The sequence below is a fragment of the Abramis brama genome, assembly GCF_963993115.1.
Source record: "Abramis brama genome assembly, chromosome: 3".
Taxonomy (NCBI): Eukaryota; Metazoa; Chordata; class Actinopteri; order Cypriniformes; family Leuciscidae; genus Abramis; species Abramis brama.
The window spans coordinates 10589720-10613114 of NC_139965.1; the positions used below are offsets into that span (position 1 = coordinate 10589720).

The following is a 23395-nucleotide window of genomic DNA, read 5'->3' on the forward strand; positions in this document are numbered from 1 at the left end:
CTTACTGGTACAAACACACACTGAACCCTGAGACAGAGAAGACAGAAACAAACTCCTACAGCCTGAAGATTGATTCAGTGTCTGATGGAGGCCAGTACTGGTGTAGAGCTGGAAGAGGGAAACCAGTCTATTACACACAATACAGTGATGCACTGTGGGTAAATGTTACAGGTGAGAGAGACTGTAGTGTGTGATGCAACAAATACAGATCAGAGACAATATCTACACAACTTCTGAAACTATAAATGCAATAATCTGTGTTTGTACAGTGAGTCCTAAAGCTGTGCTGACGGTACGACCTGATGAACGAGTGTTTAGAGGAGAAACAGTCACTCTCAGATGTGATATAAAGTGGGGAGGAGACACTGAGTGGACATACAGATGGGAAATAGAGGGAACCAACAACCAATATAAAAACACTGTCAGCCGAACCTCAACACAAGAGTTGAACATCAGCAGTGTTGATCTCTCTCACCGCGGTAAATACACCTGTACAGGACAGATACACACTCAAAGCTCTCAGCGCAGTGATGCTGTTACACTGACTGTCTCAGGTGAGTGTGTGTTTGTTGTGATCAGCTTCTCCATCAGTTTCTCTACGGCTCTGTAACTCGTGATGTTTTGTTCAGCTGAAGCTCAGGCATCAGTGCGAGTGTCTCCACAGCCGTGGCTGACTGAAGGAGAATCAGTGACTCTGACCTGTGAGGTTTCAGGCTCCTCTAAAGGCTGGACGTTCAGCTGGTTCAGAGATCATGATCATCTGTCAGACAGCAGCAGAGGAGCTGGAGGATCTTACACTCTCAGTCCTGCTGCTCTACAGCACACAGGAGTTTATACGTGCAGAGCAGAGAGAGGACGACCAGCCTATTACACACACACCAGCAGCTCACACACACTGTGGATCACTGGTGAGGGTTTATGCTTGTGCTCATCCGGATCTGTGTTTCACTGCAGTCTCTGTGCTGTCAGTTTTGATGGAGATTTTCCTCTTTTCAGGAGTTTCTGCTTCAGTGTCTCTGGTCATCAATCCCAGCAGAAGTCAACACTTCTCATCTGACTCTCTCTCTCTGAGCTGTGAGGATCAGAGTAACTCTGCTGGATGGACAGTGAGAAGATACACAGACAAAGACACACAAACTTGTGCAAAACAAACAGGATCTCGATGTGTAATCGACTCTCTCAGCACATCTGACACTGGAGTGTACTGGTGTGAGTCTGAATCTGGAGAGAAACGTCTTCCTCAAAACATCACTGTACATGGTGAGTCAAATCACGCTTACAACCATAACATAAAAAAAAAACAAAAAACAGCAACAATCTGTTCAGATTAAAAATTATTATAATTGAGAATTCAGTCATGTGATTATGCATTAAACTAACTGAAAATATCAGATTTTTACCCCCAGCACATTGAATATCAAGATTTCAACTCTATAATAAAATAAAATACACTACATTATCATTAAGTATTGTATTATATAATAACCCTTATATTTTATAATAACCCTTTTCTATGTGAATATAATGTAATTTATTCCTGTGATCAAAGCTGAATTCTCAGCATCATTACTCCAGTCTTCAGTGTCACATGATCCTTCAGAAATCACTCTAATATGATGATTTGATGCTCAAGAAGCATTTATCATTATTATCATTGTTGAAAACAGTTGTGCTGCTTCATATTTATGTGGAAAACATTTATTTTTTCTTTGATGAATAGAAAGTTTGAATAACAATTTATTTGAAATATAAAACTTTTGTAACATTATAAATGTCTTTTTTGATCAATGCATTTGATAATGCATCCTCGCTGAATAAAAGTATCAGTTTCTCAGATTAACGGTAGTGAACATTTTGACCCTCCAGATCTTATTAATAATTGAAGTATGGCTCTGATTAACACAGCCTGTATCGTCACTACATCTGTTGATGTATTTCTTGTGTTTGTAGACGGTGAGGTGATTCTGGAGAGTTCTGTTGATCCTGTGATTGAGGGAGAGACTCTGACTCTACACTGTTTACATCGATCTACAAACTCCCCGATCCTCAGCGCTGATTTCTATAAAGACGGATCACTGATCCAGAATCAGACGACAGGAGAGATGAGCATCACTACTGTCTCAAAGTCACATGAGGGTTTCTACTACTGTAAAACAGAGAGAGGACAGTCACTCCACAGCTGGATCTCAGTCAGAGAAGTCTTTAACGGTGAGATGATTTAATGAGAAACGCCACACCATTATTATATACTATTATATATTATAGTCTCTGGCTCATATTTCTGCTGGAGCAAAATCAGTTATTGACATCAGTGTTTATTGTTTCACATAAACGAAAGCATAACCATCAAATCACATGCAAAATATATTTGTCATGTACTGGTCGGAGACACGAAGGTTGAGGATCCAAACACAGTATTTATTAGTGATGTTACGTTCTGTGCCGAGGCTTCGGAGTGTGTGTCGAGAAATCCCAGAAGCTTTCAGTGAAGCTCGTATCGAGGCTTGTATCGCTTTAGACCAATGATGTCATTGATGATGGTTCAGGAAGCGCTTCCAATCTTGGCGCAATATTTTGACAAATATATAAACTCTTGGTTTAAACCCAGCCACTTTCATAATAGTAATATTGCCCCTTCTGCGTATTATGAGCAAATAATTGATTCACACACATTTGGAAGCCCCTTTTTTGTTCAAGCCAATACATTTATAGAAACAAGGATCAAAGCCACCTTTTTCTTGCTTCTATTAGGAGTTGAAGTGTCTTTACGCGTCAAAAATACACGGCCAGTCCGTTAAAGTGCTGCACATTTTCACAAACACAAAAAGGCAAAAACATGAAACATCCTTTAAATTCTTTCAGCCAATACTTCCAGCGCTCAAGTATGTAATGTCTCCAATTCCTGAGGAATCTTACATGTTTTGAATCTGTATAATATCTTCCTTAGATTCCGATTTAGACAATTTCCTCATATTTGACAGCCAGACGGTGAGATAACTGCTTCTCCTTCCTCTCTTCAATCCCTTTAGCTAAAACAGCATATACTTGTATGAATACAGGAGGAGTGACTTTAAAGCTAACTTAAAGTAAAATATACAAGGACAACTTTGAGTAAATGCAGTACAGGATAACTTCAAGTAAATTCTTGAATAATACAGCACTACACATAAAACAGAATAAAAGATGAGAATAATAATAATAATACAAATTGAAAGCATATTAAATTGGCTCTTACAACATCTATTACACAGTTATGTAATACAATCATTATATACCATCATAAAATACACATTGTATTCATATAAATAGATTAGTCTATGTGGGAATATATATATTTTTTAATTATTTCTAAGCCTTAACTGGCGCAAAATACAGTGTATCACAGACAGGGCAGGACTTAAACTGAGGCTGACAAACTCTCCTACAAATGACCTCAACTAGAACATCATTATGGAGTAGCACAAAATACACAACGTTTTCTGTAGTGGCTGGGCCGGATCAGCACCGAATATAACGGTTCAGCAAAGACGATGGTTTGGCCAGTCGGTGGAAAAGTGGCTTTTGATGGAGCAAAAACGATAATGAGACGTAATGGCAATGAGACGGGAGAGAGCGCTCAAAACTCTTCAGATCGCATTATTTAGTGGAACATTAATAGAAACTGTCATCCGCTGAAAAGAAAATGAGGCGTGAACATGAGAATTAAAAGTAGCCACGTGATCACAAATTAATCAGAGCAGACGCGATTCAATAAGTGTATCCTTCTTATATGTAAAATTATTAAAAATACCAGTTTATGCAGTTTAATTATGGCCTCTAAGACCGCAGTCGGAAACTATTAGCCCCGGCTGGCCCGTTTATAGCCCTCGCTCGTACTGGCTCGACAGTGGAAAAGCAGCTAATAATTTCTGACTGATATGTAACTGCACAAATCAAACAAACATAAACGTGTAACAGCAGAGACCAGTCAAGCTCAATGGTAAGTCCGGCCTTGATCACAGATCACATCAGGTCACCTGTAATGGATCTGCTTGTTTTACACTCTTTGACCACCAGGTGGTGTGAGCAAATGAAGCCTCGAGAAATGAACCCTTTAGTGAACCACTGGACTGAAAAGCTTCAATGTTTCATGAGGCTTCATCTCACCACTGTAAGAAATTGTAGTCTGCCTCGACCCAGATTCCACTCCTGAATATATTTTAGAATGAGCTCATCCCCAAAATGGCTTAATTATCATAGAGATTAAGGCAGTCAAGTTATATTGTTTCTTGACCATTTGGGTTGATCACATCCTGAGCAAATGGTAGTCAGTTGTAGAATGGGAATGGGTGTGGGACACAGAGAACCTTCTCAGACAATGGGGTGTCTCAACTTCATTAAAGGAGAAGTTCACTTTCAAAAAAACTTTTGCTGATAATTTACTCACCCCCATGTCATCCAAGATGTCCATGTCTTTCTTTCTTCAGTCGCAAAGAAATTAAGGTTTTTGATGAAAACATTCCAGGATTTCCCCCCATGTAATGGATTCTATTGGGACCCAAACGGTAGAAGGTCCAAATGACAGTTTAAGTGTAGCTTCAAAGGGCTTTAAACGATACCAGATGATGAATAAGGGTCTTATCTAGCGAAACGATCGGTCATTTCCAAAATAAATAAAAAAGTTTAAGTTTTATAAGCACAAACGCTCGCCTTGCTCTGTTCTGTGATGCGCGTTCGTGACGTCACGTAATACGCAATTACGTTGAAAAGGTCACACTTGACGTGTTTACAAATGTGCGGAAGGAGGACCATATACACATTTTCAAATGTATTTGTGTCAGTTTATCGTTTAAAATGCCCATTTCGTGTGCGTATCCTGGGTGTTTTAATATTAAAAAGCCAAAAAGAACATTTTCTTCAGGACAGAAATTTTTCAAGCGTGACCTTTTCAACGTAATTGCGTATTACGTGACGTCACGAACGCGCATCACAGAACAGAGCAAGGCGAACATTTGTGCTTATAAAACTTAAACTTTTTTATTTATTTTGGAAATGACCGATCTTTTCGCTAGATAAGACCCTTATTCATCGTCTGGTATCGTTTAAAGCCCTTTGAAGCTGCACTTAAACTGTCATTTGGACCTTCTACCGTTTGGGTCCCAATAGAATCCATTACATGGGGGGAAATCCTGGAATGTTTTCATCAAAAACCTTAATTTCTTTGCGACTGAAGAAAGAAAGACATGGACATCTTGGATGACATGGGGGTGAGTAAATTATCAGCAAAAGTTTTTTTGAAAGTGAACTTCTCCTTTAACATACAGACCACAGCTGTCACAACAGGAGCAACTTCATTTACATTAAGAGTTGTAAACTGTAACAGGATAAAAGTTTTAAGATTTGGATGTTCTGGGTTCATTCTGACGCCGGTGAACCCAAGGTGCTTTGTGTACCTTGCCACTGCTATACTGTAATAAACTTCATTTTTGAGATCTTCGACGTCCACATCATTTTTTCTTACACCACCACTACTCAGTGGTTCAGGAAGCCTCATTTTGCCATCACTACAAACAATAACCGAGTTAAGGGCTGAGGCGAACCGAGAAATCCAGCTGATCAAGCAGAGAATCAGGAAATCCAGGAAACAAAGTTTTAGAAATGCAGTTAAGACACATGCAACACTTAGCGATGAATGATTGAATTGACCATCAGGCTTATAAAGGGTGAGCTAACAAGGTTAATGAGAAACAAGTGAAAAAAATGAGTGCTGATGAGTTCGGGCAAAGGATTATGGGTAATGAAGTCCATGACAGAGTGGCACTGGTCTGGGATTGAGTGCCCTCTGGTGTTTATCAAGGGCACTCCAGCTGGTGATCGTGACAATACTGAGATTTAGTGAAATCAACACCTTATAAACAACATCCGCAACTTTTCATTAATTATTAATTATTTTTGTTTTTTATTTATTTACTCACCCTCATATCATCCAAACATGTATAACTTTATTCTTCTGTGGAACATAAAATAAGTTATTTGGAAAAATGTATCTGTGTTTTTGTCCATACAATGTAACTGAAAAAAATCCTTCAAAATATCTATTATTATAGTAAGGATAGTATGATCTCTGTAAAATATCAGTCTTTAAATGCAAGATATTAATAGTTTCACTTTAGCACAATCAGATATACTTAAATTTAGAAATCTATTTTTTGTTCCACACAAGAAAGAAATTCAAAATGAATGTCAGTAAATTTCGGCAGATTATGAATTTTTAAATGAACTATTCCTTTAATACAGAGCTCTGAAAGGGAAATGGTGGTGGAATAAGACAGGAGGAAAAATATTTTTGTTTTATATTCACTCACAAACTTTGTTGCTCAATAATGTGCTTGTGTTTCTGTTTTTCAGGTCAGATTTCTGTCCTCAAAATCCTCAGTTCTCTTCTGGCCGCTTCTCCGTATCTGCTAGCGACAGTCGTGCTGCTTTACAGATGTTACAGAGCGAGAGGTAAAACTACTGTCTGACACACACACATCTCTCTCTCTCTCTCTCTCTCTCTCTCTCTCTCTCTCTCTCTCTCTCTCTCTCTCTCTCTCTCTCTCTCTCTCTCTCTCTCGAATGTGTGTTGCATGTCGGGAGCGTGGGGTGCGTGAGCGTTTCACGGGTGAGAAGAGCAACTGATTTTTCCTCTTTTTGGGAAGCTGTTTAAATTTTTTTTGTTTGTTTTTTTGCTTTTCGTTTTTTCATTTTTTTTTTTTTTTTTAATTTTGTATTTTAGTTTTTATTTTCCATTATTTAATTTGTTGTTGTTTTTTTACTTCGTGGCGGGGTGTGAGAATGGAGGCTCACCCGAGTGGGTGTGACTCCTCTCTGTCGCTCCGTCATGGAGTCAGGTGCGTGCCTGTGGCCGATGCTTCTGTGGAGGATGTACTTGTCGCGGCGGGAGAGCAAATTGGATTTGAAAATATAGTTTCTGCCTCGCGAATGAATAAGGCCGTTGTGATTTTCTTGAAAGAGCAGAGTTTGGTTGGTCGGTTGATTGAGAGCGGAGTCTGGGTAAGTGGTGTTTTTTGTGTTATTTCACCGCTGGTTTCCCTTTCAACGAAAGTTACAATCTCTAATGTGCCGCCGTTCATACCTAGTAGTGAAATTGAACGAGAATTACTCAGGTTTGGAAAACTTGCTAGCGGAATAAAAATGATTCCGCTAGGTTGTAAAAATCAAGCATTAAAGCACGTGCTCTCATTCAGACGTCAAGTGTTTATGTTTTTGGAATCGCCTTCTTTGGACATCTCTTTTCGCGTTCAGCATGAAGGGAAATCCTATATGATTTACGCGAATACTGGCAGCCTCAAATGTTTTGAGTGTGGAGATATTGGACATAAGAAAAATGCTTGTCCAAAAAGAAGGCAGATTGAAAGAAATGAAAACACAAGTGAACACGAAGTAGTTTTACCAACATCAGAAGAGCAGAGTATAAGGAAAGATCAGCTCAATAGGCCAACTACGGGGAAAAGTGAAACTGGAAGTGGTGAGGCTGTAAAAGACAGTGAAGAAAGTAGGCCTACAGTAAGTGAAGTAGTTGAGGAACATAGCGAGATAAGTGTTGAAGTTGAAAGATCTGAGGTCATTGGTACTCTTGAAACAGATAGGACTACTATTGGTGATAAAATTGAAGATCACCTTTTTGGGTCACAGATAGAGGAAGAAGGAATTGGTCATGAAATGGAGGAAGGTGATGATGATGATAATTTGTCTGAAATGTCGGATATCCCATCTCAGTGTGGGGATGAACAGTTGTATACTGTAAAAGAAATTAATGATTTTCTGGATGAAACTTTTGGCAGAAAGTTTGAAGTAAGCGAGTTTTTCCCAGATGTTGGAAAGTTTTTGATTTCAGTAATGAAAATACAGAAAACAGTAGGATTTGAAGAACTTAGCAGAAGGAAAAGGTTTAGACTAAAGAAAATTGTTACAAAATTAAGGAGAGGCAAATGTTCGACTAAAAGATTAACTAAACTTGTTTAATGTCACAAAGGGTGAATCTTCTTTTCTATTTTAAACTGTTTTTCCTTTCTGTCCTATTTTTTTCCTTTCTTTTCCCTCTATATATGGAGAGCTTTAAAATGGGAACCATTAACATAAATGGAGGGAGGGAAAAAAACAAAAGGGCTGTTATATCTGAATATATACAGAAAAAAAACATTAATATAACTTTTTTACAAGAAACCCACAGTGATATGGTAGACGAGATAGACTGGAGAATGTGGTGGGAGGGAAACATTTACTTTAGTCATGGCTCAAATCTAAGTGGGGGTGTTGCCATTCTTTTTGGAAAAAATATTAATATGACTGTTGTTTCTACTTGTGAGATAGAAAAAGGTAGGGGTTTAGTTGTTCAAGTAGAAATAATGGGTTCATTATTTGTATTTATTAATGTATATGCACCGAATAATGGAGCAGAGAGAATTATTTTTTTTAAGAAAGTGAATGATGGCTTAAAAGTTTTTGATAAGAATGTATTTTTGATTATAGGTGGTGATTGGAATTGCACCCTAGATTTTACATTGGATAGAAATGGAGAGGAACCCTGTCCTCCTTCAATAAGTGTGTTAAGTGATATTATTAGGGATTATGATTTATTTGATGTCTGGAGAGAACATCATCCAATGGCAAGACAGTATACATGGGTAAAAGTTTCCAGTAATCATATTAGTTCAGCAAGGCTAGACAGGTTTTATATTAGTAGAAGTAATAATAATAGAGTTAAAAAATCTGTTATTTCCCCAAATGGTTTTACGGACCATCATTTGTGTTCGTTGGAAATAAGCTTGAAAAAATCAAAAAGCTTCAGTTCTTATTGGCATTTTAATATTAAATTGTTGCATGATGTAACTTTCTGTGAGAAATTTGTTTTATTGTGGAATAACTGGAAAGAAAGGAGAAATGATTATGATAATATTGTTCAATGGTGGGAAGTAGGAAAAACCCAAATAAGAATGTTTTGTCAAAATTATACTGCTCATACAAATAGTTTGATTAAAAAGACAATCAAAGACCTTGAGAGAGATATAGAACAACTTGAAATAAATGCAGTAAACAATAATTTAATTGATGTAAGCATGTTGGAAAAAAGGAAGAAAGCTTTGGGAACTCTTCTTCATGAGAATGCAAAAGGAGCTTTAATTAGAGCTCGTTTTTCTTCACTGAACGATATGGACGCTCCTAGTTCTTTCTTTTTCAATTTAGAAAGAAAAGTAATGGAGAGAAAACAGATGTTACATCTGAAACGTGAAAATGGACTTTTAACCTCCGATCCAAAAGAGATGAGGATGATTGCAATGGATTTTTATAAGGATCTGTTTGGAGCACAAAACTGTGATGTCTCTAGTGTGGACTTTTTACTTAAAGATATACCAAAACTGGATATTGAACAGCAAAAGGAGTTGGACTCTGAGATAACGATGCAAGACTTGTCAAAAGCAGTTCAGCAACTTTCTATTGGTAAAGCCCCTGGAATTGATGGACTTCCTTCAGAATTTTATAAACATTTTTGGAATGTACTCAAGGAAGACATGTTGGAGGTTTTTAAAGCCTCTTTTGAAAAGAAGGAACTGCCAACAAGTTGTAAAAGAGCTGTACTTTCATTACTCCCCAAGAAAGGCGACCTTGGCCTTTTAAAAAACTGGAGACCAGTTGCATTATTATGTACAGACTACAAAATTATTGCGAAGTGTCTTTCAAATAGACTAAAAACATACCTTGGGTCTTTGATACAAAGAGATCAGACTTATTGTATACCAAAGAGAACTATAATGGATAACCTCTTTCTTTTAAGAGATGTTATTGATTTGGCATACATGGATAATCAAGATGTAGGTATATTTTCAATTGATCAAGAAAAGGCTTTTGATCGAGTTGATCATTGTTATTTATTTAATACTCTCAAAGCTTTTGGAATTGGAGATTCCTTTTTATCTGGAATAAAACTTTTATATAATGGGGCATCAGTCATGCTCAAGGTGGGAGGTGGACTTAGTCAACCAGTTTTAGTAAATAGGGGTATTAGACAGGGTTGTCCTTTATCAGGACAACTCTATTCTTTAGCAATTGAACCTCTACTATGTCAATTAAGGAAAAAATTACAAGGTTTTATGGTTAAAGGGTTTGAAAAAAGGCCTATTAAAGTATCCGCTTATGCGGATGATATTACTGTTTTTATCAAAAACAAAAATGATGTTGAAGCATTAAAAGAAAGTCTAAGTATTTATGAAAAGGCCTCATCTGCAAGGGTCAATTGGAACAAAAGTGAAGGGTTCATTATGGGGAATTGGCAAGAGAAGCCTCCTCCAGTACTCCCAGGTGAAATTAAATGGGGAAATGAAGGGTTGAAGTTTTTAGGGGTATTTCTTGGGAGGGAAAGATATCAGGAAAAGAACTGGGAGGGAATGGTTGAAAAAGTATGTGGAAAATTGTCCAAATGGAAGTGGTTGTTGCCTAAGCTGTCATATAGGGGGAGGGCACTAGTGACAAACAACTTAGTTGCCTCTATGATCTGGCATAAAATGATTGTAATGAACCCACCAAATGATGTTGTTTGTGAAATCCAAAAGAGATTAATTGATTTCTTTTGGTCTGGATACCACTGGACAAAGGCTTCTGTGCTTTTTTTGCCCGTCAATGAAGGTGGACATGGACTAATGGACATACAAAGTCGAATTAAGACCTTTAGAATCCAAGCAGCGCAAAGACTGTTGTATTCTGGGAATTCCATGTGGACTGATACGGCTTGTGCTTTATTGCAAAAAGTGGACATTTTTAAATATGATAAACAGTTGTTTTTAGTAAGGCTGACTGATCTGGATTTGAGTGGTACTTCATCCTTTTATCAGTCAGTTTTAAAAGCATGGAAATCTGCTTTTAAAGTAGAGAGAGTGTTTTCAGATCCTGGAAGCTGGATACAACATGAACCTCTTTTCAGCAACCCTCTGATAGAAGCCAAGGAACTAAATCTGGAGAGCTTGAGATCTGTAATGGCAAAAGCTCATTGTACAAAAGTATCCGATTTGAGAACTGGCAACAAATGGAAAAGTCCTGAGGAGATGTGTTGTCTAACTGGCATCAAGTCTGTGAGGTTCATGAATATAATACTACAGAGAATCTTTTCGGTCTTACCTTCTGCATTGAGACAGTTTAAAGAAGTGAATGAGATGACTCCACAGAACATTGAAGAATATTATGAATTTCCAGACTTAAAGATTTCCGCAGCCATTGAAGAACAACCAGAGGATGATTCCATTCTCAATTTCAGAACTCCTCAGTTAAAAATGTTTGAAGAAACATCTAAGAAAGCAATTTACATAACATGTGTGAAAGTGACACACTACTCCTCCCTAATGACAGTAAGGGAATCAAAATGGACAGATCTTTTTGGGGCAGATTCTTCCCCTAAGGGATGTTGGAAGACTTTTTATAAACCTCCCCTGGAGAAAAGGACTGCAGATCTCCAGTGGAGAGTAGTTCACTGGGCGATAGCCACAAATAAACATGTGGCACATTTTGATCCCAATGTGGTAAAGGAGTGTGTTTTTTGCAATGCTGAGGAGTCAATAGATCATGTGTTTTTGCTATGTTTTAGATTAAGAAGGTTATTTCAGACCTTGGAAGATTGGTTCATAAAATTGGGAGAAGTGTTTAGCACAGTGAATTTTATTTTTGGTCTGAAATATGTTGCTGCAAAGAGGAGGAATATTTCCTTGATAAACTTTATAGTGGGCGAGGCAAAGTTGGCAATATGGTTGACAAGGAAGCGGAAACTAAAAGGTGAAGTTTCAGTGGACCCTGATCTGACTTTAAAGGCCATAATAACGGCAAGAATTAGAGCAGAATTTGTTTACTATAAAATGACAAATAATTTAATGGTTTTTAATGAAATTTGGGGAATAGGAAAAACTTTGTGTATAGTTGATGAAGAGGAACAAATAATTTTTCTTTTGTAATTTTCTTTTTTCTTTTTAAGGTTTTAATTTGGAGGAAAAAGTTGTAAATGTTAATTTTTTAAAGGAGTTGGAGTTGTAAAAGGAAGAATGTGATAATAAAGGAGTGTAAAAATTCTCTCTCTCTCTCTCTCTCTCTCTCTCTCTCTCTCTCTCTCTCTCTCTCTCTCTCTCTCTCTCTCTCTCTCTCTCAGAGATCTGCCTTCACTGCCTGTCTTTTATATTATATAAATTAGGGCTGGGCGATTTAAATCGCGATATTGTTATGCGCATCTCGTCAGTAAAGCCAGTTCCTTGATTTAGTAGTAAATCGCCATCACCTGCTTTCAGATGGAGCGGCATTTACTACAAAGAGCCGTAGTTAACTGACAAGCTGAGCCATATCGCATTAATATCGCGGACGTATCGCCAGCGATATTTAATGCGATATGGCTCAGCTTGTCAGTTAACTACGGCTCTTTTTACACCGCAAAAACTCCAGTGTTAAATTAACACTCCTGGGAGTGTATGAGTCCACACTCAAGATTGTTTAAGTTAATGAGATAATTAAGTGATTAATTTAGTGATGCTTGAGCATTATTGAAGACACCTGATGTTAACAAGCAGAATCACTGAAGGAGAAAATCTCAAATTGTAAGCCACCGTTATGACGATCAATGGTTGCTTTAGTTGGACTCTTGACCCATATATTATTAACTTTAGATTTTGTTTGTCTGAAGTATCTGAATTATAATCGCCAGTTGAACAAAGAAAAAAGTGATCTGATGGTGTTGGTTATATTATGACAATCATCATTTGAACTTGATCACTGAACTCATTAAAATCCTTCTTTCTGACTTCGATTTATGTTGTTGGTTACAGCATAACTGTGAATCTGCATAAATGCCCAGAATGTTTGATAAAATATAAAGAATTTCTTAAAAGTTGTTTAAAAAAAATAAAAAAATGTCCTTTTAGGCACACACAGATGTCAAGATTCAGTCTATGCATCTCAACAATGGTGACGAGCAGAATATTCAATTAGGAAAAGTAAATTACATAGAGACAATTCAGATCATAATTTATTCATACCGCAATGCATGATGGGAGCCATTAATGAGTTGTGATTGGTGGCAGCCACTGCAACATGCTTTATTATTGTCACCATTGTTGAGATTCACAGGCTGATTATTGATGTCTGTGTTTTAAATGATTTTATTTGAATGTCTTTTGATCAGAACAATGTTGATTAAATATTTTGAATTATAAGTAAAGTACTGATAATCATAGGCTGAAGAATCACTAAACTGCTGCTAACAAGTTAAACCAAACTATCTCAATAAGCTTCATTTTTCAGATCACAGCATGATTATGTCAAAACATAACCAACCCTATAAGATAACATTTTACTTTGTTCATTTAACTGTTATAAATCAATAACAGCAGACAAACAACAGTAAATATTAAAGTAAACATATAATGGTCAAGAGCCCAACTAAAGCAAACACCCATCACCTTAAGGGTAACTTACAATTTGCGATTTTGTCCTTCAGTGATTCTGCTTAACATCAGGTGTCTTCAATAATGCTCAATCATCACTAAATTAATCACTTAATTATCTCATCAGCCCTAAATGCCGCTTCATCTGAAAGCAGGTGATGGTGATTTACTACTAATCAAGGAACCGGCTTTACTGATGAGATGCGCATAAGAATATCGCGATTTAAATCGCCCAGCCCTAATATAAATCTATATTTTAAACAGATAATGGTCATTCATGAAAGCAATAACTGCAGTGGAAAAAAAAACATAAGACATGTCCGTTTAAATGTTGAAAATGTTTTTTGTGTGTATTTCACAGTTTAAACTGAAGACCAAAGTCAGTTCACCGTAACAGAGGAAGAAACTCCAACCTGATATTAATGATCTGCAATAAACGAGCCTGACGAAATACTTTTTTTTTGAAAACGCAAACTTTTAAAAACGTGTTTCAAAGTGCAAGTTTTTGAAAACGAGACCCTAATCATCTCTGTGTAAATACAAAAAATGTGAATTTGTGAAAACAGTGACATCATGCACATGCGTAGGCTATTGCGTGTTTAGGCTTTTTTAAATGAAAGGTTCCTTACAACAGACTCAAGGATGATACATGTTTTCGAAGCCTTTGTGTTCAAAGGTTTTGACATTTTCTTAAAGGAAGTAAAATTGACTTTATATCAGAGGAGAACATTCTAAGATTGGGATTACAGTGAATGTTTCTGGCTTTGTGAAGGTGAAATTTACCCAGAAGACAAAGTAATGATTATCAAGATTAACATCCTTAGAATGGAAATCGGACAAAAACATGATAGATTATGTAATTTGTGTCTATAGGCCTGTGCGCTCAGCTCGAGTGAACTATAGTAAAATAATGTGTGTGTGCGCAGTCCCGTAGTCTTCATTTACAAAGTCACATCGCCAACTACTTGTCATGTGTAATACAGCGTTATTAGTCGTTTTTTACGGAATCCGTGTGAACAGGGATATTTTTGATATCTGTACAAAGAAAAAAAAAACGTTTCTGTTTTTAGCACATCGTGTTCATGTAAACGTACCCTTGTTCTCCAGAGTGCAGTGGAAAGCCTCCAGTAGGCGGCGGCAAATCACTGTCAATGAGTGAGTCATTGAACCTCATTCAAATTAGGGCTGAACGATTCATCGCGATTATGAAATCGCAAAGGCTGCGATTATTTTTTTATGCGCAGCTTGTAATTGATGTATGGCTCTGTAGACACTGTGAGTTTGAGTCACTTATAACGTGCATTTGAAAAAGCAACACACATCAAACATCTTTCCAAACACGAGAAGCATTTATGAACCTCTTGTCCAACAACAGACAACATTTAATAACATGCTTTTACTCCAAACTCACTTCATAAGGACAGTTGAGCTCCTCCTTCTGTGAGATGATGTGATTCTTACACAGAATAAGGCAGTCATGTGTTTATTAGTCATGTTCAATCAAAGCGTTTCAATCTTCTGATTATTGAACAGACAGTATGATGCCCGATAGGGATTTCCTGGAATGATGTGTGTTATTGTATTACTACTTCATATTTGCCGTGTGTGTGAGACGCCCTCTAGTGTTCAGGTGTGTGTGTGTGTGTGTGTGTGTGTGTGTGTGTGAGACGCCCTCTAGTGTTCAGGTGTGTGTGTGTGTGTGTGTGTGTGTGTGTGTGTGTGTGTGTGTGTGTGTGTGTGTGTGTGTGTGTGTGTGAGACGCCCTCTGGCGTTCAGATGGAGCAGCATTTACTACATTTACTACTGATCAGCCGTTCTGCACTGACAAACTGTGCATAAAATAATCGCAGCCTTTGCCAAATCAAGTGTGGTTTTGCATCATTGCGATTAATCGTGCAGCCCTAATTAAAATCATTCGTTCATAGATTATTTCATTACGTGTTGCTCAGACGAGCAACGGTTCTCATGTGGCTTTGTTTAAAACTATTTTCATTTAGCAAAAAAACAGACAATATGTGTCTATAATGTAAGTTACATAATATTAACTTGTTTATTTAACCATTCTATAACAATATCACACCTGCAATATGGTTTTCCAGGAAAAACGGCACTTTTGCCCTTTACTCTTATTGCTTACCTATATCATAAATAAAAATCAGGAACTCATATAAAATAATATTAAAATTCAGGCATTCCCCAATGTATTGATTTTGTTATAACATTTTTGTGTTCATAAACCTGTGAAAACCATTGTTGTCTTAACCATAAACTGTAAATAAAAATGTTGTGTGTGTGTGTTGTTGTGTATGTTCTTCCAATAGCTTACAATGATATCATGTTGCTTGTTCTAGATCACTCGTCTCAGTAATTAGTAAACATGCCAGTTTTATTGTTTCAAATGTTCTGTATAAACAAATTACTAAATAAATAAGTGTGGATTTTAACTTATTTGGATTTGCTCTTTTGAACAATTGTTAGAATCCTGATCAAACTCAAATGCCTTTATATTTCTAGTGACCCTGAAGATCTTGAGTTTGTTCTGGTGTTTTTCATTATAGGGTTTGAGCTAAACTCTGCAGGAAAGTGGATCTTGAGGACTGTAGTTGCCCATTGGTTTTGTTTAATGTAACATCAATGCTCTTTAAATGGTTGGTTCACCCTAAAATGAAAAAAATGAAATCACCATCATGTCATTACAGAACCCGTCGAACATTGAACCCGGAAGCGCTGCACTGTGTTTATAGACGCTATTCTCGTCGCTTCATAACATTAAGGTTGAACCACTGAAGTCACATGGACTATTTTAACAATGTCTTTACTTTCTGGGCCTTGAAAGTGGTTGTTGTATTGCTGTCTATGTGGGGTCAGAAAGCTCTCAGATCTGAGATTTGAGGCCAGCAGCCGTATCACCCTGTAGCCCAAGACTGGTTTCCCACTGAAGCTCAGCAGGGTTGAGTCTGGTCAGTTCCTGGATGGGAGACTCCTGGGTAAACCAGGCTTCTGCTGGAGAAGTGTTAGTGAAGCCAGTAGGGGGCGCTGCTCATCCTGGGGTCTATATGGGTCCCTAACGCCCCAGTGTAGTGATGGGGACACTATACTGTCAAAGAGCACCGTCCTTCGAATGAGACGTTAAACCGAGGTCCTGACTCTCTGTGGTCAATTAAAAATCCCATGGCACTTCTCATAAAGAGTAGGGGTTTAACCCCGGTGTCCTGGAGCCAAAGTCCTTCCATTGGCCCTTATCAATCATGGCCTCCTAATAATCCTCATCCACTGAATCGGCTTTATCACTCTCTCTCTCCTCTCCAGCTGTAGCTGGTTTGTGTGTGTGTGTGTGGTGAGCGCACTGGTGCCGTTGTACTGTGGCTGTATCATCACTGGTGGTGGTTGAGTAGATTCCCCTGACTGGAATGTAAAGTGCTTTGGGTGTACAGTAGTATAAAAAGCGTTATAAATGCCTCATTCATTTCATCAGAAAGATCTTCATTTGTGTTCCGAAGATGAACGAAGGTCTTACGGGTTTGTAACGACATGAGGGTGAATAATTAATGACAGTAACTTCATTTGTGGCTGAACTAACCCTTTAAGAGAGAATATGTGGCTCTTAAAAGAGTCTTTGGGTTCCCTGATCAGACAGCCGAGCTGCTAAACACATTTATGCTCGTGTGAGGGATGATGTTTTACGTGGATACTGGAACAGGCCTTCAGCACTAAGCCATGTTTACGTAATAAATAATGCAAGCAAAATTTACATCACAAATATGGAAACATTTGTATTTGTGCTGAGAGTTGTAAATTTGTTTGGCTTCATTGTTCATAATATAGCCATAAATATAATTATATATATATATATATATATATATATATATATATATATATATATATATTTGATATGGCTGGGTGCTAAAAGTGTTCCAATATATGTAGAAACAACACATGCAAAATATTTTTCCAACATGATGATTTAGGGGTGCCACCGCACATCTGTTTTTGTTGGATAAAGTGGTTAACAGTGCTCAATGGTCACCATGGAGATCTGAGGTAAACAATACTGCAGCTCAAGAAAACTGAGGTGATCTTTCTGTTTGAGGTGATCTTTCTGTGTTGGGTATCTATTATTACATATTTCTATCATAAGATGTAGTCACTTTAGCAGCTGCTTGTAGAGCGAATATGACTGTTCAAGTCTTTAGTTTAAGAGGCTTTGTTAAAAAGGTCATTAGTTATAAACCTTCTGATTAAATTTAATATCATATATATTGATAATGTATATTTCATCTGTGTTTTGGTGTAATTTAATTGCAAAAGTATTCGTTCTTGAGGTACATTTTAAAGTTGTAAACAACATAATCCGCATGAAGCCCAGACAGATTCACCGACAGAAAAACTGTTTACGGTTTACTCTAATGTATGACACAGCAAGTTTGTTTTTCTTTAATTATTAATCTCATGTCTGTATTTCTTTAAATATTCATCATGTGTCTATTTTAAAACACTTATTAGTCTGTGTAAGTGGCCACTGGAGGCCGCTAGAGGTAATGCATTCACAGTCAGGTCATTCATGTGACTGGGTTGGAGGCTGTGAGCGCAGGATCCTGTATGGCTGATCAACAGTTTGCTCTCGCCTGATTTCTCTCATCTCAGAAGCTCAGGGTCATATTTCAGAGACATTCAAGCTAGCGGCTAATTCAGGAAAGCAGCAAGTCTAAAGTTCGCACCCTTGGTGAGCGGAGTGAGGTGTGTATTATTTTGGCTCCATGTACTGTATAAGGAAAGGCTTTAACGATGTAAAATTTCTATATTGACTGTTGCTGGAGATTGTTTTGTTGTGTATCTTGTACCAGGAAAGCTGCATGTGTTAAGTGAGCAAATTATTGTTTTATGTGTTGTTATTTTTAATGTTTATTGCACATATCCACAAATGCATGATGATGCACTGTAAAAGAGGTGATGATTTATTTGTAATTTTTTTCTTTTCTTTTTTTTGTAAAAAAAAACAAAACTGCTAATATCCGAGATGTGTGGTGACAAATAAACGGGTTATTCCCAAATATCTACTGACCAAGTCTCTTTCCGGACACCCTGTGGAGGGTTTCAAACTTAACCGGCAATTTACCTAAAGATGATTGTGCTTTCAACAGCCAACCTATTTTATATATACATACATACACACACACACACACACACACACACACACACACACACACACACACACACACACACACACACACACACACACACACACATACATACATACATATACAAGGCCTAATAATAGAGTTGAGCTCATAGTTGTGGTTTGACTTCTGCTCTGTTTCTGCTCTGTGGTTTTAACCAGAGTAGTGGAAACTTTTATGCACAATCTGCATCTTTAGTTTCATAAACCTCAAAATATCATCACAAGATCAAAGATTAAAAGAATGTCTGGGTCATTTTCATTGACTTCCCTTTTTTAGAAATCCAAAACCATGTTAATTCTTCTCTAAAAGGAGGGCAGTGAGAAAGGGTTGTCTAGAAGTGATGAGAGATGTCACTTCTTAACTACCCTTTCCCACTATATCCTTTTAGAGAATATATAAACATGGTTTTAACCCTCTAATGGCATGAATTGTTATTTTTTGAGGGAAAAAAATTCACCCCATTTGTTTGGGAGCCCCTGATAATATATTCATCATAAAATGTGTCCAGCCAATCACAGAGTAGTTTAACTTAGGTGGTTGCTAGGGTGTTCTGGGTGGTTGCTAGGGTATTCTGGGTGGTTGTTATGCTGTTAGGCGGTTGCTATGGTGTTCTGGGTGGTTGCTATGCTGTTAGGCGGTTGCTATGGTGTTCTGGGTGGTTGCTATGGTGTTGCTAGGTGGTTTCTAAGGAATTTTGGGCGGTTGCTATGCTGTTAGGCGGTTGCTAGGGTGTTCTGGGTGGTTGCTAGGGTATTCTGGGTGGTTGCTATGCTGTTAGGCGGTTGCTTGGTGGTTTCTAAGGAATTATGGGCGGTTGCTATGCTGTTAGGCAATTGCTAGGGTGTTCTGGGTGGTTGCTATGGTGTTGCTAGGTGGTTGCTAAGGAATTTTGGGTGGTTGCTATGCTGTTAGGTGGTTGCTAGGGTGTTCTGGGTGGTTGCTATGGTGTTGCTAGGCAGTTGCTAAGGAATTTTTGGTGTTTGCTAGGGTGTTCCTGGCGGTTGCACAAAACACATACATACAGTAACTCACTCACACACACACGCACGCACAGACACGCTCACTAACTCACACACTCACACATGCACACACACTAACTTGCTCACACACACTCATTTCACCGAACAGACATGTCAGCTGATATTATATATCTTTTTTTTTATTTTTTTATTATTATTATTATTATTATTATTATTAAAACAAAAATAATAAGTAAAGGAGCAGTGTGAGGTCCAAAAAGGTAGTTTGCTGCCTGAGATAAACATCATGCCATCTTGTTGTGGACAATTATAAGTTCATTTGTACTTATGAGTTCATATTGAGTCTCTGATAATTTGAAATGAATATAGTAAAAGATAAGTGAAATATTTTATAATGAATATCTTTGTTTACTTTCGTAGAAACAATCACACTGGGCTTTAAATGTTGACAAATTGCAGCAAATTATGTGAAATAGGATGAAAACACTTTCATGACGAAGATTTTTATCTCATATTACAGAAATAATGTTTTTAATAAAATAAAAAAGGATGGAAAATATGCAGATTCTGCCAGAATTGAATGACATTAGATTACTTGTTTATTCAATCCTCATGTAAAACAAGCTTTATTAAACAAACAAGCTATTTCAAATGCATCCACTTTATCAGCAACAGGGATTGTGATGTTGACTGCAGATCGCTGGTCGACAGCTTGTGTGTTTCAGGGTCCTAATGTTCTCCAGATTCAGGGTCTGTTAACACACATTAAGGAAACTTTTTAAAGGTCAGGACTCATTTTCCAAAAGGGCCTATTAACTTTATTAACTTACTACTACTAACCCTAACCCTAACTTAAAGAAGCTCTGGCCTTTTGTGATTCTGTTTCTCCAACCATCTCTTCAGCTCCATCGAGTCGAGGCCTGTTATACTGAGAGCCGAAGCGCTGAGGAACAGAAAACACCTTTGACCAGCAGCATTTTAGTTTTTATGGAACGACACTTTATGATATAAAAGGCTGTATATTTCATTCACTGATATGTTGTAGAGTTACATTAGACACACATTAGATGTCGCGTGGTGATTTCACTTTAATCACTGTCTGTCTTCTATGTGTGACTGTGAACGAACACAATAACAGTGAGAACAATCTCCATCAGAACTGATCTGGAAAATATGATTTTAAGTAGATGAACAGAGCTGTGACAACTGGAATAAATTAGTAGCTAAATATCTTAGACTGGATCTCTCTTTTCTTTATCTGTGTATTTCTGTGTGTAGTTTTGTCTCCTCCTCCCTCGTCTCTTCTTTCAAACACAGGAAGTGTGTGTTTTAACACTCAGCGCTGTTAACACAGTCTATTAATGTGACAGTATGGGCTCCAGTGCACTGCCTCTCATCTGTGAGTATAAGATCATATTCTTTACTATCTTCTGTTTTCTGTTCCTAATGCATTGTATTCAGCTGAAGATGGGATATAATAATGATTGTTGTGTAGGAGAGTCTATGAATCCACAGTCTCACTGCTTATTGTATTATTTATTGATCAGATCTTATGTGATGATGTTACGTGTTGATCAGATAAAGAGGTTTATGATGCATTTATCTGTGTGATAATGCGTGTGAAAGATGGAGGCAATGTGTACATGTACTTTTGCTTAGTTTTGTTGTAACATCTTTCCTCCCATTTCAAGTAGTTGAGATAAATCTGATTGTATTTGTGTTAATGTGAGTTAGTGTTGAATGATGCTGTATCTTTAAATAATCTCTCCATCAGAGACTCAGAGAGTTTGAGAACAGAGACTGAACACACACTCATCTTCTCTATCACTTCTCTTTCTCTCTGACTCTCTTATTGAGAAATAACTGCAAAATGAATTTGGCCAATTACATTTCATTTTTCAAACAAACAGTTTATCAAACAAAGTACAGCTTTTCTCAGAACTAACTTCTCTTTTCTGAGAAACATTTCAGTTTTTTTTAACCAGTTCGTCAGAATAACCTCAGGTTTCCAGATCAAGTTCATGACGTCGACATATGAACATGTTCCACCAATGCTGGACCATCAGAAAGCATCTCAGACTTTTGTTTACCTTTTAATCATATTTATTTATTCATATTTTGCAAAGCTAATACATTTTATTTTGACAAATGTCTTGATTGAAAACTGTACATGAGATTTATTTATTTAAATAGCAAATATACTGATACATGTTTAATGTGGTTTAAGGGCTTTTTCACACTAGTTTGTTTGAGAGACTGCGAGCGGTCAACACATTAAACTACTGTGGTCTGAATATGGTTTGTTTTTGGGTCTTTTAGGAGGAACTGAGATCATTTAGTGTTGACATATGAATTATTTCTGCCGAGGCGAGAGCTCTTGAAGTGCTGAAACACACGAGGTGTGAAAATACTCTTAGACCAGAAGCACGAGGTCACTTGCAGCAGGTTTTCTTTCTGGTTGTGGTTCATTTCAGCTGTAGGCACTATATCCACATTATTTTACTATAAAGTCACAATTACAGGTGTGCACAAATATTCAAAACTGTTCAATTTCAAAAACAATTTCTTTTCAAAAAAGAAAATACAAAAAAGTAAAATTCGAAGTGAATCCATGATAAATCCCAAGCACCAAAAAAATTAAAAAAAAAAAATTAAAAGTAATTAAATTAAAGTGTGCTATATGTGAAGCACACTAAGTGTCCACATTATTTTTGCAGCCACTATAAAGTTACAATGAAGTTGATGGTGCCGACATCAAACAGGAAGTGATGTCGTGTGTCTCAAACACTTTGGCCTGATTTGGTTCTGAAGCTTGTTCTGTTCCAGTGAAGAATCAGTGATGTGAAACGTTAATCACATTAATGTTAATATTTAAAAGTGTCTTTATTCATAAAGTGTATCTTTATGTACTGTGATATAATGCATTGTAGTGATGTGAAAGGTGCATGATTATTTATACATTTTTACTAGTGTCTTTGATGTTAGGGTCAGGAACATGTTATACAGGCAAAATTCAATAGGGAGCAAACATAAATAAATACAAAAAAAAAAAACAAGAGAACAAGAAGAACTATGAAGACAGTTACAGAAATACACTGACATCACATTTATTGATGAGTATAATGTCATATAATGTTGTATGTTGTGAAGCTCAGTGTTTCAAACTGCTGCTTTATTGTTGAGCATCAGTGAATCAGTGAATCAAACAGTGAATCAGTGAATCAAACAGTGAATCAGTGAATCAAACAGTGAATCACTGAATCAACTCTCGTATCAGTTCACGAGTCCTGTGACGTCATCGTGTGTGATGATGTTAAATGCTGGACAATAATCCATCAGTTCTCCTGAATGAGCATCACAACAGAAAAACACTTTCAGTTCATGTAGAATAAACTCTAGACATGTTTCAGTGTGTGATTTACATTGTGTTGAATGAATGGAAAAGCTTCATATCTGTTTCTTCTGCTTTTAGTGCTGATGTCCCTCGTTCACTCTGGACTCAGTCAAGGTACTGTCCGTCACTGCAGTACATTTTAGTTTTTAACTAATGTAAATTGTGTTGTAGTAGTTTATTTGTCTTCATGTTTACATCAGGATCCCTCATTTGTCTGTTTTCTGATGTTTTATGTCCATGTTTTGCATATTTCACAGAATCATCTGACTGTAGTTCCTTATGCTGCAAAACATTACAGAAATCTGCTATTTATTCAATCAATCAATCCAGTAGCGTAGCCAGAAAAGAGACTGTACATCTGAAAATCTGGGTGTGCCAGATTTCATC

General features: G+C 37.1%; 3 protein-coding genes across 3 annotated transcripts in view; all 3 read left to right on the top strand.

Moving 5' to 3' along the window:
- The window catches only part of LOC311078915 (Fc receptor-like protein 5), a gene marked incomplete at its 5' end in the record, with an annotated part of 87885 nt that extends 70706 nt beyond the window's left edge, over positions 1-17179 (top strand). The window contains one exon of the mRNA XM_084107968.1: positions 14075-17179. The remainder of the gene's footprint in view (positions 1-14074) is intronic.
- LOC311080145 (basement membrane-specific heparan sulfate proteoglycan core protein-like) overlaps positions 1-23395 on the top strand; it is a 176373-nt gene that overhangs the window by 86653 nt on the left and 66325 nt on the right. The gene's annotated exons all lie outside the window — the stretch shown is intronic.
- On the top strand, positions 582-14081 carry LOC311080161 (Fc receptor-like protein 5). Its single transcript, XM_084109949.1, has 5 exons — positions 582-908; positions 997-1260; positions 1951-2208; positions 6388-6486; positions 13816-14081. Exons 1-5 carry the CDS (start codon positions 617-619, stop codon positions 13818-13820), a joined length of 918 nt encoding a protein of 305 aa, XP_083966075.1. The 5' UTR covers positions 582-616; the 3' UTR covers positions 13821-14081.